The 16,876-nt window shown below is 25.7% G+C and overlaps 1 protein-coding gene across 1 annotated transcript in view; it reads left to right on the top strand.

Moving 5' to 3' along the window:
* LOC112596874 (serine-rich adhesin for platelets-like) overlaps positions 1-12,635 on the top strand; it is a 242,234-nt gene extending 229,599 nt beyond the window's left edge. The window contains exons 3-7 of the mRNA XM_025342695.1: positions 5,105-5,219; positions 5,630-5,787; positions 7,770-7,918; positions 9,225-9,354; positions 10,113-12,635. Coding sequence (XP_025198480.1) covers positions 5,105-5,219; positions 5,630-5,787; positions 7,770-7,918; positions 9,225-9,354; positions 10,113-11,806 — 2,246 coding nt within the window. The 3' untranslated portion in view covers positions 11,807-12,635. The remainder of the gene's footprint in view (positions 1-5,104; positions 5,220-5,629; positions 5,788-7,769; positions 7,919-9,224; positions 9,355-10,112) is intronic.
* The last annotated feature ends 4,241 nt before the right edge of the window (positions 12,636-16,876 follow it).

The raw sequence follows: 16,876 nt of genomic DNA on the forward strand, positions 1-16,876 counted from the left end.
AAAATCATTTTAATACTTTGTTTTTATTTTTGTTATTTGATCCTTTACCTGGTTTAAATATAATATAGCAACCCAAGTTAGGCTCTCTGCTATACAGTACGTTTTGATTACAACCAATCATTAAATAGGCCATTCATTAACCATAATAATTGTGTTTAATTTTAATTTAATAATTAATTATTGTATATAAATACGATATTGAGAGATGACGGTACGTTGGTACTTTAATAAATTTCAATATAATAATTTTATCTGTCTAGTATCTAGTTTATCAATTTGAAATAACTACCGCTGCAGTTAATAAAAGTATATATTATATCTGTACAATTCCTAAGACATTTAATACATGTTTGTGTAACGAATGCGGCCCATCAGCTCTTTTTGAAAATAACTGGTGATAGCTTATTGCATACAAAAGTTTAAAACCCTGTTTAAGAAACTGTAAATCTTTGCTTTCTTGAAAAATCATGTACATAATAGGGTACACTTAATAAATGATAATAAAAACAAAATAAAATTTAACTACCTATGTACTATTTTGATCGATTCAAGTATTAAATTAAAAATATATCGACAATTTTACACGTCATTTGTATTGTAGAAACATTAGAAAATATAATGATAATAGATTTTTTTATGAAAGAAGGTCGACGAATATGTTTCCCAAGAAAAGAAAAATTTAAAACACATAGTCTGTTTGTACACTACTTTTGACCACTTAAATTATGTTGGTTACTTTTATTATATCAATTCTGGTACATCTTGACATTTTTACTATAAAATATTAAACACATAAAAATGTTATTATTTTTTTTTTTTTTTTTTTTTTTTGTATTAAACATTTAAAGAAAAAATAGTTAAATTATTAATTTAACGAATTAGATAATGTTTTATTTTCATTTTACTCAAAAAAAAAAATTAATACTGAAATGTAACAAAGATTTAATTTAAAATTGTTAAAAAATCAATGTTGAATAAAAATGATCAAAATTATAATACTTATATAGAGAAAAACACACTAAAGTGGTACAGGCAGAAGTGGGTTGAAAAAAATGTATTTCGTTTCACCGTTCACGGTGTTATTTGTCAGCTGTAATGTAATAGCAGTATAAATTATTATGCTCGTTCAAAAATCTTCCCTGGTTGAATTCGTTTTTCTTACGACAACACCTGCAGCTGTCTGCAGTAGGTATAATATATATCTACTATATTAAAGTGTTTGACAACTCTTTCCGGCTGATTAATCACACAACAATGATACAAGCAGCAGACGACATGAAGGGCGTGCAGTTGTTAGGCAACCAAGTTTCACATGAAAATATCGTGAAAAATGAATATTTTAACAAAGTTTCAATAAAGATGAAAGAAATGGTAGTGAAAAAATCAAAAGATAGAAGTCGTAGAAGAAAATTGAAAAAATTACTTTTTTTCTCGCGGACGATGACGGTTTGACAATGAAACTTTATAGGAAATTTGATTCAATTGGATTCGACAACACAAAATTTTACCAGAAAGAAAAATGGAAAACTGTTAAATCATGTGTACTACACCCTACATCTGATAGGTATATCTCATATAAATATCAAATTCATTATTTTCCAACCGTCGTTACCTTGATAATGTCACAACGAATAATGACGGCTGAAAGTCAAATTAGAGTTAATACCTATGTATTATAATAAATGATGTATAAAATTTCTTGCAATCGAAATGTCATGTGGATAATAAGCCAACGTGAAATGAAAACAAAGTTTTTCGCGCACGATAATTAAATTACAGTAAAAAAAATTAAAAAATATGCGAATAAATAAAAGCATGCCTAATAATTTATTTAGCATTGCTTAATCTATGGCATGTATTTATGCTGCACGCTTTATTTTTTATTTTTTATTTCGTACGTCATAATATGTAAACAGAATCCAAAAATTAATTGATTGCGAAATAATTTAACTGAAAAAAGTGGATAAGTAGGTCTCTGGTATTCAGTAAGCAACGAGTGTTCTTCGTCGTTGAGTAAGTCACTGTAATGTATGTATTTATCTTGAATTTGATGATAAATGATTTCATACATAAAAACAATTCTAAGCGAAGACAGTTTGTCTACCTATATTTTTAAGTATATATTTTTATAAGTATTTTTTCAACTTCTTATCGTGTATATATCCTACATAAATCCTATATTAATATCATTGTAAAAGCAATACATTCATTATTCCGCTCAAATATTAAAATATGAAGTTATGATTTTGAGCACATATTAAACTATCACAGCAAGGCATATTATTTTATTTTTCGCTTCTGAAACTTCAAAGGATAGTGATAATAATTATTTAGGTTACTATAATATAGTGATACTACATTTTACGGTAAAATGTAATAAAACGTCAGCGACAGACAATACATGTTGTTAACGTGCAAATTGAATGTTGAGGTCGGCGAAAATTATAAAATATTGATTACTTTTATTATAAATCGCAAATATCGTACCAACGAAAAATAACCTGTTGCTGTAACCCTAAAAGTAAAAAGCTACTTACCACTTTCTATAATTATGTTTTAATAACAATTTTATAAAAATTATTATTTGTTACCAATTAACACATTTTATAATCCGAGATGATTTTTTTTTTTATATATATAACTGAGGAAATGATAATTTTTTTTAAATATTTAAATCGTCTGCTCTATACAAGTATATTTATCAAAACGTTTTAGGTTGACATGTTTTAAACTATCTTACCTTACAAATTTATTTATTTATTTTTTTTAATAAATTTGAGTATAGATTAGATCTGTAATTATATTATACTATTAAATAAGTATGGATCGACTATGTAGTCCTATGACTACAAAACAGAGCTTGTAAACGTTATAATAACGTTATATTTGACAAAAAACGATTGAAATTTGCAAATGTAATTATATCGAAACTATAAAAATAAATAATTAAATAACACAAAAAAAAGTTTAACGATTAATAAAATATATGATATATTATCAAACAAACATAATTTAAAACGTTATAACATGTAGTACCTATATCATTAAAAAAAAAAATAATTAATTTCCAATTATTTAATATTTATAATTTGTATAACATTTTAATTATAAATAACGGTAAATAACGTATAACAATTTTTTCTTCAAACGCAAACCCTGCAGTGCATAATGTATTGTATCAACTATCGACGTATTGTACTGTATTATACACCATGTGAACCATGTATGTAAGAAATTTAGTAGGTAGTTATGAAAGTAAAAGAAAAATTGATATTGATAATTTTTGAAATGAAAAATCGTTAGTAATAAAATAATATTGAAAAATAACACTTCACTGTAATATGTTATATTATTGTATAATAATTAAATAGAAGTTTTAAACCTTAAATTAAGCACATTATTAAAATTTTGTACCATTCATATAATTTTACACGGAAAACACAATATTTGGTCATTTACTATGTTAACAATTTCATATATCAATGCAAAACATTCAGTGGCAATATTATTATCGTTGCACATTAAATATTATAATATTATAAGTATGTTTTAGTATAATTAATGTACGATTAAGATGACTTTGCCGCTAAAATTAAATAAAACATTTCATTTATGCATAATACTCAATTGTTCTCCCTCTTGATAGTTAACTATATTAATTAAGATTTGAGAACTGAAGTTATGTTGGTCAAACGAAATGATATCAGAAGGTTAATACTAATAACATTTATTTATTTATATTATTTTATACATTATACGAGTATATGGTAATAACATACTGATTCCAGATAAACACACAATAAAGGTATTTAAATTAGTCAACGACGGAAAAGACTCATTATATGTGGGGTAGGGTAAATGGATTTTTGATATATATTGATTGGAGGAGAAAAAGAACGACGTTTCTTAACTGGCATGCTAGGCGTCCTAAAGTGACACCAGATAAATAATAACGGAGAATCAATGGTTAAAATGGATGAGAGTTTACTGAAGAATTCATTTTAAAACAAAATTTATTTTTTTTTTTTTCATATTATCATAAAACATGAGTTAATGCTGAAAAAGAAATATTTACATCTATAATTTTAATTTTAATATATTATTATAATTTATTTGTATTACATAATATATACTATATTATGCTGTGTAAAAATGTCATCTTTTTAGAAAAATAATGAAGTGGAAACGTAGTTCTTTTTGTAATGTGCAAACTTTTTTGATTTGTGAAACAAACAATTTGACTTCGAAAAACAAATGGTTTTTTCCGAATCACTGAGTTTAATAAATTTAAATATTTATAAGTTAAGAGGTATATATGCGTTTTTACGGTAAAAAAATATTCCTGCAATAAATTAAAATGTAATAATATTTAAATATTCTACCCAGTATTATAATTTATTGTTATATATAATTTGACTAGGTAAACGAAAAAAAAATAACTGATTTAAATGTATTTAATATTATAATTTGCTATTGGTTTATTATTTTGTATCTTTAATTTTTTTATTTTTTTTATTTTAAAATTCGATAGAATTGTTATTTATAAAATAAATGTAACCAAATATAATATATGTAAGAAGTGTAGTGGTACTTTGTTAAAAGTGCATAACAGTCTTTTTCATATACATTTTATATTGTTTTTTTTTTTTTTTTTTAAGTGAAATGTATAACAAATATTATTTCTTTTTACAAAGACATTTAAAACATTTCTTTTTTTTTATTTCCTATTTTCAATCTTATTTTTTTTATTAGTTCTATTGATGAATATAATACAGTTAACATACAATTATAAATAATGGAAATAAGAGCTTCATTTCAATAAACAATTCAGAAATTTAAATGATTTTTACAAAAATATAGAATAGTTATAAAAATATTTCTTCAAAGTATTAAATATTCTTTGATTTGTTGTTTTTTTAATAAAATATTTATTATTTTATTCAAATAACTAATCGTAGTCACTATAAATCTTCTAAATTTGATGAATATTATTATTTATTACTAAGTTAACTATGAAGTATAATTTTAATTTATTGATGGAAAACAAAATTAAAGTTTATAAAATAAGTATATTTTTCATATTATATTTTTAATTCTGTTACAGTTGAATCTAACAGTCAATTTGAAGCAATACGTACTTATCTGAAGGAATTAGACGTGATCGAGAATGTTTGGATTGGTTTGAAACGCAATAGTGAGGCTAGTGAATTTACTTGGACGTAAGTATTTTATTTATTTATTTACTTACAATGCGATATTTGAAAATTGACAAATGATTAAAATCCAATATTAAAACTTGAAAATTAAAATTAAAATACACATTATAATAAAAGACCAGATTTTACATAAAATACATTTCAATATTTTTACGCCATAAACAATACGCAATCAAGAGGTTTTCATAAATTATTATTCGATAAAACAACAAAATCTTTTGTTGCATATTTTTGCATATTTTGAGCGTTATTTGTTAATGCATGTTTTTAATTGAAATGCATTTTTCTGCATATTATGGGTACCTATAAAATATTATTTATTTATAAAATAGTACACAATATAACATAATTATAAATGTCATTTGAATTATACTATTATATTTATCGATTACTCATAAAATTTATATGCACAGTAATTACCAGCCCCTCGCGAGGAGTGGATACTTTAGAGAAGAAGTTCCACGTTCGTCGGACCCAGTTTGCGTTGTCACTGACCCTACAGCCAACTTCAAATGGCACAGCTTACACTGTGGAGGACCTGAAGTAGCATCATTTGTTTGTGAACTCCCAGGTATTTATATTATAAAATTTAATATTGTGTTAATTAAAAATATGAGATATTATTAATCTGTTAAAACAAATTTAAGACTGCATACCAAATATTCAGTGATTGAATACCAACTTATGAAAACTTATACCTAATAAAATAATCAAAAACATATAAAACGACTAAATATATTATGATATTTAAGCTTTAAGTGATAAAATAGAAAAATTTATAGATTTTTAAGTACAATATAATAATTTTGAAATTTTTGTGTTTATAACAAATTATATCTTCAAATATCTATATATAAAAAAAAAAAAAAAAATGGAACAAGTGAATTTTGCTCTGCTGTACTGTAGGTATCGAGTGAATCACTGTGATATGTGTTAAATTTGAATTCAATAATTTATATTTATGTATGAAAAACGAATCTGAGTGGAGACTCTAGGAATATTATCAGCCTATATTACCGAGTATATAAGGTCATTTATTGTTAAGTTGTTTGGTATTATTATTAGGTAGGTAAAGTAATTTATTTTATTATTAGTAATACAGTACGTTGAATAATGTAACTCATTTATTAATAACACCAAAAATTAATCAATTTTGTTAAAAACTGAATTTGCTTAGAATTTTTTGAAAAAAAAAATACTGACAATTTTTATTTTTAACTTGTTTTAAGTATTAACTGTATCTTATTTTCTATTCAAAACCATCTTCAAAATTGAAAATCAAAACATTGTTTTGACTATATACTTATTTACACACAAAAAAAAAACACAATATCATTGTAAAATAAATACATTCATTGCTCCACTTAAAATCTAAAATTCAAAAACAGAAACATTTATAATATTTGTAAATAACTTAAAATTAATCTAAATATTTTGAAAATAATTTAATAATTACGTTAATGTTTTTAAAAAACACTTATTCAAATATTTGGTAAAAATATTAGTCTCCACGGTTCTTTCTTTCTTAGTTAGTAACCTAAAAAAAAAAAACACAACATTTTACCACAAACTCTTATTGCATAAATATTTCCATAATATTCAGCTGTTTTTTGATAATTTTTTCCAATTCATAAAAGTTTTTGCATTTAACTACTTTCAACTATTTGGATTACTAACTAAATAAAATTTGCTTCTATGAGTACAACCCACTCTCAGTGTTGCAAAACGTGATGCCTCATGACAGATTTTTATGTAAATGCATATATTTATTGGAATAAACTATTTGAAATATGATGATAAAAGTATGCAATTAAAATCATTTTTTTCAAGATATTATTACCAATTTTATTTTACATATTTTTAACTTTTTTGCTTATAGTATATATTTTTGTTTTTAGCTTATATATTAACGTGTTTTTTTTTCTATTCATACAAATTTTTCAACCTCTTTACGTGTAATAAAAAAGACTAACCACTAACGGAGAATATAGGAAAGGAGAATTTTTTAACATATTATAATGATTAAATTTTTAAAATCATATTTTGGAGATTTTTATGCATAAAAATCCGTTCTCAGTGATGCCATTCAAAAATACATTATCATAAAATTAATAAGTTCATTCATGGCTGTCCTATCTAAAATAAAATAATATTTTTTTATATATATTCTATAGATTGTTTTATTTTATACTGTATGCTCTAGGTGGATTATTAAGATTATTTTCCATGCAGGAAAATTATATGAAGGGAATATATAATGACGTATTATCTTTTCACATAATATGGCTATGTTGAATAATCAGCATTATCGAGTTAGGTCAAGTCAAATCATTACAATGAAGATTAATTTGTTTAAGTCTAAGAATCTGTATTCTTTTTATTATTATTATTATTATTTTTTTTTTGAACTCTAGATATTATAATGAATTTAATTGTAAATGAAACACGTTTATACATTTTCAATAATTAATCGAGGGTATCAAAGTAAAAAATAAATAAATAATTACCTTAAGCATAACGTAATATACTAATACATGATTCAATGTTATATAGTTCCATATTGGGCTTCTAAGAATAATGGATGCATGACAAGTATGATGGAAGGAATGACAGTAACTTTCTTGCCAGAACGTCCCGCCATTCAACTCACTAAGGAATGTAGTCCAGGAGTATCCAAAAACGTTACTTGCAAAGGAAACATGGTTTGTTGTGATCAAATTATTGTTTTTAAATATACAATTACAAATAGTTTTATTTATAAAAAAGCACGTGTTACAAGAATTTTAAAATATGATAGTCATATTAATTTTAATGCAATAATACTTTTACTTTAAATCAGTCCCTTAATTCTAATTTAAATAATATTATATAAAATACTATAATAGGTAAATATCATAAAAGTATATGTATTATACAATAATTTTAATAGGAATTTTACAAATAATATTTAATATAGATGTATTAAACATTGTTTATGCGTATGATATAATTTTAATTTATTTGATTAACTTATTAGAGGGTTTTACAATTGTATGAGGTGTATAGACAAAGCATCTATTCAAAATGTATGATAAATACTTGATATGATTAAAATATTTATTCATTAGCTTGACTAAATTCATTAAAACAATTCTAAAATGTATAACATACAGGATAATATGAACAATATAAAATTATTAAATCTAGAAAATAAGTAACCCTATTCATATACATCTATGTTTTTAATTTTTAATTTTTATACATGTACAATATTCATATTATATGCTATGATCGCTATGTACATTGGACAGATTGTATCATAAATATTACATCATTCTCGTGCAAGATTGTACAAATATTTATTTACCTATCTCATGTATATATATGATTATTGATTACCAAATAGGTAATCATTAGAAGTATCACTAAATTTTATAATTAGCAGTATTACATTGTTTTCAGTATTATTATTTTTAGATACACGCCGTATAAATAAAATCTAAAATAATAATAATCTGATGTAGTAGGTCCATTATACACTTTTAGTTTCTTTGCATTTTACAATACTTTTATAACTGATGAAATAAAAACTACTAAAAAATATAAAAATTAAAATTTAACACATTACTCCGTAGTAACTTACTTACAACATAAACTTAAAGAGTGTTTTTAATTTTTTAATTAATATTTAAATTAATTCTTCTATACTTAAAAATATTTAGTGTGTCGTAAATTTTAAAACCCTCATCGACTTCTTTACACGCTTATAGTTATTTAATTTAATAACAAAATATAATGGTTATCTGTATTAATATTATTAAACAGTAGATATTTTCAGTAAAAATATTTAAATAATTTTTGTAAGAAATTTAATACTATTAAAAGCTCTTTCTTAAAAGAAAAACACTTATAAATACCAACGTATACAATATACATATTACATTTTTATCAAAATATTTGTTGTGTGTATATACATATATATTAGAAGATGTATTAACTATTAATTAAACTTATGATTTATATTTTTAGAAACAATCGGAAATAAATGAAAAATTAAGCTGTCCAAATTCTAATAAATCACTGAAGACATTATTTAAGCCTGTCAAACCTGAACCAGTTGAAATTAAGTTAAGAACAACAACTTCAAGTTCAGATTCAGGTGATATATCAAAAAAAAATCAATTAACCAAAATAAACATAATAGCTATTATTATTCAGCCAATTTTACCTATTGATAAACTTATCCATATCAAATATTTTGGTTACCTATAGAGATTATTAAGCTACACAATTTTGCTAAACATTTTACTATTGATAATTTTGTACATAACTTTTGTGTTTAAAAAAAATCAAAATTTTTTTTTACCATTTTAATTGAATGATGTTTACCAAATTACGTAGCGAGGTAATGAAATTAATGTATATTGTATTAAAATGTTATATATATTTATATAACTTATTAACTAATTAAATTGATTAATAAAATTTACAAATGGTAAATTAATTAATTAATATTACTTAAATAATTTTTATTCATTTTCAATAAAACATTTAATTTCAAAAAAAGACAAAAATAATTTTTCTTCTCGCATAACAAATAAAAAAACATTTTAAATTCAATGTACGACAATAGGTGTATGAAAATTGTCATTATCTTTAGAAACTTCCTATTCACTATAACTAACTAACCCTATTCACAAAAATAAGAAACTACTTTTAATGTTAATATAAAAGGTATTCTTTAATTTCCGTCATGTTATACGCTTAAGTTGTTAAACATGAATCAATTGGCGAAGAATCATACACTACCGTAGAATTTTAAATATTGGCCTTACTTAAATATATAATTACAATTTAGGTTTATATCACAAGTCGCAACGCCTACCAAAACCTGTATAATATGTATATCGTTTTCAGACGTTGAAGACTACGCTATTGAGATGGCCACGATTGCTCAGTACAGCGACGAAACGTTTCAGTCAATATCTAAAGTGATGCGACGTGGTAGCGGTGGCATCATCAACTTGCCACAAGAAATGTCAATTGCTCAAGAACCTATTAAGTCTTTAGGCCGAGGAGGTTTTGACACCAACGGCATTGATTCAGCGTTTATTGGAGGCCAGGCTGAAACCGCTAATACCGGAGCTAGTAGCATCAGCATCAGTACGAGCACTAGCACTAATATCGCCAGCTCTGTGTCCGATAAGAGCACGGTAACTAGCTCCAGCACTACCAGTACATTTAGCACCACACCAAAAAGTGAACCGAAAACTACATCGGCAATGACTAAGAAACAAATGACAACAACACCCATTAAAACAGCTACCGAGACTAAGACTCTTGCCGGTTTAGTCACGCTTGGCACGACGTCCAGTACTACGACCCACGCGACTACCGTAAATAAAGCAACCACCTCATCTATGAAAACAACTACTACGAAACGAATTGTGACAACCGACGGAGGTACTTCGACCGATAGTAGCCAACCGACCGAAACTTTAACCACCACACCCACGACCTCCACCAGTAGCAATCATCAACATCATCACTATCGTGACTACTTAGCCAATACGACCTACACCAACGTCGATGACAACTCTCACGTTTACGCCACCACAACCACTAAGCCCAGGAGCCAACCAACTGCGCAAATGACGACCACTGAGAAGATACACACCGTGGCCAAAATGTTGACCACTGAGTCCGGTAACATCCGTCGGGTCACTGGCAATAGTCGTCGGCCAACCGCTGCCACGCTAGCAGCCATCGCGACAGTCGTTGCAAAAATCCCGTTTACCGTTGCTTCCGCGTCAACTTCTACCACTAGCACTACCGGTCGCCCACTTAACTCATTGCGTTCATACGCTAACTATGGAAACGGATACATAGCCAAGGTGAATGATGCCCCGACTATCGAGCCAACGATTCGCGTATATAAGAAAATCGATTTACCGGAATTGTTGATCAATAACGACCGCGATTACGCCACACACAGGCCCAAAGCCACTTCATTTTCTGGAACCTCGGCTACCACGTTTTCTAGTCCCATAAAGTCCGCTAAAACTGAAAACAATAATGTGGCAACTACGCGGTCTTCGACACAGACGCCGGCCATGACCGCCTCTACCACCATCAGCGCTTCTATCAAACCTGTCGATACCCTAAACAATAGTACATACACTGCCACCGAAACTTCTACTACCAACACCGTATCTAACACGTCACCAGCAGCTATTGTCGTTGACAAATCAAGTGCTGATACTTACAGTTGGAACCTCATTACGTCGTCCCCATCGTCTCTACCCGCCAAAATAGTCAGCGACGCCGCCTCCATGTCCCCATTCGACGTCACATCTTCCACCAGTGATATTGCGACTGCTAATACCGCCGCAGAAGCTACCACTGTCACTGCCGCAATTACCACAACGACTAAAACCAGCGCTGCTAGCACCACCACTGTTGCTGCCACCACCACTGCTGCCGCTAACCACCGGAAAATCGCCAACTATGACACATATACTGACCACCCTAATCGCAACCGTCACATAGTCCGCCCCAAACAACAGCACCACCATTCCTACCCATACATCTTGTACAGACTTTTGGGATAAACGGAATCCTGTCTCTCCTCCCTCTCAAACGCTTCAATCACTTTTACCATGGTCTATTTCCAACACTATTTAATTTCCTGTTCATCTCATATCCGTCGTCCTCACCCTAACCGAATTGCATAATTACAATATTACTGCACAAAATACAAAACACATTCATTATATTTAGGTACTTACTACACGCCATTCTGAATTATACCCTACGAAAGTAACGATCGGGTGCAAACATTTTTTCACAAAGTGCTCAATTCACCATTTTGCTACACAAACTTTTTTATGTTCGAGATAATTTCGGGCACATACTCGTATATTTCAGTTTTCAAAAACCTATATTCATAGCCTAGCGAGTTTACTGGTTGTGGGCACACGACAAATGTTAAACTGATAATTGACAAGCTAGTCGGGTTTCACCAAATAAGTCAACGACGATAAAACTTTCTTTAAACGAGTTCAATCGAATCTATAGTTAATTAATCATTTTTCAATATCTTAATACTCTGCTACGACAAAAATGAAAATTTCACTATAGATACAAACTAAAAGGAGCGTAAGCAAAAACTTCTTGTCAGGCAGTTATATTAAATACAATGATCGAAAATACACCGGAATACAATGATCAAATTCTAAATTCAATATTGATTCCGATTTTCAATTAAAAATAAAACATAAAATCAGTTATAACTTATAACTTCCTTTCTTACAGAGATAATATTGATATTATTCAATGGAAATACTTTCTAATTTAAATTGTTTTTGTTAGTCTTTTGTCATCAGCTTACATTATTCAAAACGCACTTACTTGATTATTAATTATCAACGATATTTTAGATTTGACAATAGTTATGAATTATAATTTATAATGAAATAATATTATATTGCTTTTTCAATTTTTTTCATTCATATAATATTATTATCAACAATTTGAATAAACTATTAATTTAATTAATCAAAATTTAAGTAATTTATAGCAAAAATAAGTACACTATTTAAATAATTAATAAATTCCAATAATATACAATGATATTATAGAAAAAAAAAAATTAAAATTTGAATAGATTAGGTCCTAAATATTCACCTAATTAATTATTTTTATCATCATAATGTAATAATGATAAATATATGTAAGTTGACTCGTTATGAACAGGTACAGTAATATACTTAGATTTTAAGTGCAGATGAGTTCTTTAATATTAAAGACGCAACTACCTATTTCATAAAACTATAAATACAGATACGTAATAATGACTTTTTTTATAAAATTATTGTTACATATAGCAATGATTTTATCAAACTAGTTTTACCAAATCCTCGTAATCAAGTATATTTTGAAACATATAGTAGGTATTTGAAAAATTTTCAATAAAAATGTGCTTAGGTGCGGTCAAAAATTTTATAATTAAATATCATGATTCAGTACACTAAATATTAAAACATTACATATATAACCTATATTATCTTATCATACAAATTTACAAATTGTTCACATCATACAGTGAAACTGTTGAAGTTACAATTATAACATTATTATTATCATCATTAATTATTACATTATATATAAAAACAAATTAATTAATTTATAGTAGCTTGGATTTCAAAAAAGGAAGTATTTTCAACTTTAAAAGTAGTTTTTACAATGAAAAAATTTTGTAGCGTTTGATATGTTTATTGCGTTGGCTAAATTCATAATATTTACAATTTTATATATAATTGTCTACTTATAAAGATAAAAGTATATTTTTTTCTTTTACATAGAAAATATAATCTTAATCTTTTAGATATCTAATAATTTTTAACGAAATACAAAATTTTAAAACCTATTATACCTAGGGTCAACGGATTCTTCTAGAGTACCCGAAAATGTTTGCTTTTATTAATTCAACGATATCATATTGTAGGTAACAGGAAGTCGATTCGTCATTATATAGCTTTAAGATGATTTAATTATTAATTATTTTAAACAATATTGTAGTTTGATATTAAAAATATTTACCTATTTAGTAGTTAGTTATTGAAGGTATTGTGTTTGTCAATTTGTAGTCATTTGTAGTATTTTGAAATATAATAATCTTTGCTGTCTGAAGTCAATTATTTTTTTCATCCTCAACTTTTAAAAGTTAACCACACCTAATCTTTCTATAACCAGTGTCATATTTACGGTGATTCGAGTGATATATTACCTCGGATAATTTCGATTTTGAGCAGAACGATGAATGTATTGGGTATATATAATAATAATGTGTTAATGTATTTCAATTTTTTTTTTAGTGAATCTTTCATCAATTATCGCCGTTTGGATCAGTAAAATGTTTCAATCTTTAATTTTTATTGTAGTTCTGGTTTAAAATTGGATGTTACTTTGGGTGATCAATTTTTTATATAATTGGGAAAATGTATAAAAAAAAAAATGGAAATATCTTTGAAACACTAATTTTGACAAAATTGATTTTGTTACTTTTTGTAATTAAACAACGATTATTGCTTAATGGTTAAAATAAATAGTTGTAATAATAACCAACTATTTTTTATAAATAAAACAATGTTCATCAAATTGTATCACTAAAAAATGTATTTATTTATAGGATGTATTAATTATTATTTATATTATTTGTACACATTTCTAAAAAAATAACTCTTAGTAAACTATGAAAATAAAACTAACTTCTAGTAAATATAATGCTTAGTTTTAAAAATAATGAACTTCAAATATTTATTATCCTTCATTTTTTCGCTGTAGATAACTCTTTAAGAATATCTTTGAAATCTGTTTTTTGCAAAACGTCGTTTGAGAATCGATGATAATTTATCAACAATTTTAATTTAGAAAGGACTTTTTCCCTTAAAGTAGTATTTGTGATCACAAGACATCTATACATTTTTAACGCTGTTGTAAAATTTAGGAATATTGATGCCATCATATTTAAAAAAGTTAATTTACACGAGATTTGTCACAATCTTTTATTACCTATTCATATTTATAAAAAAAAATTACTAAGAAATCGCTGTCATTCGTTCCATCGATGAAAACTTTCTGTACACAACGATAATGTTCGTAATTAAACAGTAATATTAATTTATATTAACTGAGGTTCCAAACTTTAAAGCTCCAATAACTCTTATAAAATTATTATAATAAACATGAGAAAGTTTTTATTTTTATTAGTTTTCTTTCTATAAATATTGATAAAAATTATTTTCTGGGTCAACATTTTTAAAAATTTAATAAAAAATTCCACAAAAGATATTCTCATCTCTGTATAAAAATATTAAAAATACATAAACACAACTTTTTTTATATGTATTTAAAGTTTGAATTTTTAAATCGTAAAAAATTTAAAATACATAAAAACTTTTTTTATACCTAAATTTTAAAAATGCTTAATTAGAATTCTTTTTTTTATTTAGACATTTTAAATTCCAATTTAAACGATAAATAACGATATGTTAATTATTTGTTATAATTTAAAAACATAATTACAGAACTCAAGTTTTTATCTAATTTATATTAATATAAATTTTACTATATGCAATAACATTTTTTGATCTATTTTAAAATATTATTTATTCATAGATAATACGAATTTATTTTTTACTGTTTTTGCGGTATTTACAGAAAATTTTATTAAATTTTGTTTTTTATAAGCTTAAAAATTAAATTAATATAAATATATATTAGTATAATAACTAAATACTAATAATAAAATAAGTGTAATATTTTCAAAAAAAAAAAAAAATTATATCGACATACTAAATACTATTAGTGAAATAAATTATTTTAAAAGCTACCCACATCAAAAAAAGAAAGAAATGAATCGTTTTCTCCCAAAATCATTTTTCGTTTATAATGATTATTAATTAATAGTATATCATTGAATTCATACTTAAAACTCCCGTAAAAGTAACCCACTCGATACCTAATGTTTATCAAAGTGGAACTCGCATCTACCTTTATTTTTGTTACATTTCATAATGTTGTTAATTGCTTTAAAGTCATCATTTATTACTATGATGAACGAATAAAATAATGAGTATATTTGAATAATATACTTATCCATATGGAAAATAGATAATATATATTTTAGCTAACTTAGCTAAGTGAGTGGTAGTAAGGTAGGTAATTACCAATACCTACTCCGCTATTTTGATAATATAATTAAAATAATGTTTATCGGCGCAGAAATAGAAAACAAAATTGATTTTTGCATAATACTGATTTAACATAGAAATTCTCATTTTTTTTTCTTAGTTTTCCCAATTATTAAGTAAAATAATGGAAAATGTGCACTATTGACCTTCATAAGGTAATGACAGGTAGAAAAAAACACACATTATTTTAAAATCAATACATTCATCGCCACGCTTAGAATCTAAAATGTATATATGTATTATATATTACTTATATTTATGAGAATTGCCATACTGTGTATTTATATAAGCCCAGGTAAAACGGCTGGTTTTTATAACATTGTTTTGAAATAATAATCGAGAAAAAAAGTAATAATTTACCCAAAAAATATTTTTGAATATTGCCAAATGTCAATCTCATGTTTTGAGGAGGCATTTGGAAGTTCTACAGCCTCACATAACAAAAGCGATTACAACATTTTGTATTCTATCTGTACCAAATAACGTCTCACAATTACTTTGAGGTAAGTTAAATTTTAATTATAAATTACTAATTAAATTACTCAAATTATGAGAGAAAAAAACAATATAAATTTTATGCACTTATGCGTTTATTATTTGATTAATATTAACCGAGGGAAACTAAAATTAAATAATAAATATGAAAGTGATTGATTTTGAAATAATCATGAATAAATAATGAAGATGAAGAGCTTTGATGTAAATTTGATGGAGTTTGATGGCATTACAAAACAGTTGATTGAGATTAAAATTCTTTGGCTTGAACATAAATATTTTTAAAAAACTGTAATGTTGTTTGTTGGTATGTAATAATCTATTTTTGTAGTTTAATGACAACAAAAATAAAAGTAAAAATGCCTTATCAGGATCAAAATTGATTGAAATTATCTATTTTAGGAAACCATAACAAATTTTAATACTACTCTC

This window comes from Melanaphis sacchari, unplaced genomic scaffold (genome assembly GCF_002803265.2).
Source record: "Melanaphis sacchari strain LSU unplaced genomic scaffold, SCAv2.0 Contig362_pilon_pilon, whole genome shotgun sequence".
Taxonomy (NCBI): Eukaryota; Metazoa; Arthropoda; class Insecta; order Hemiptera; family Aphididae; genus Melanaphis; species Melanaphis sacchari.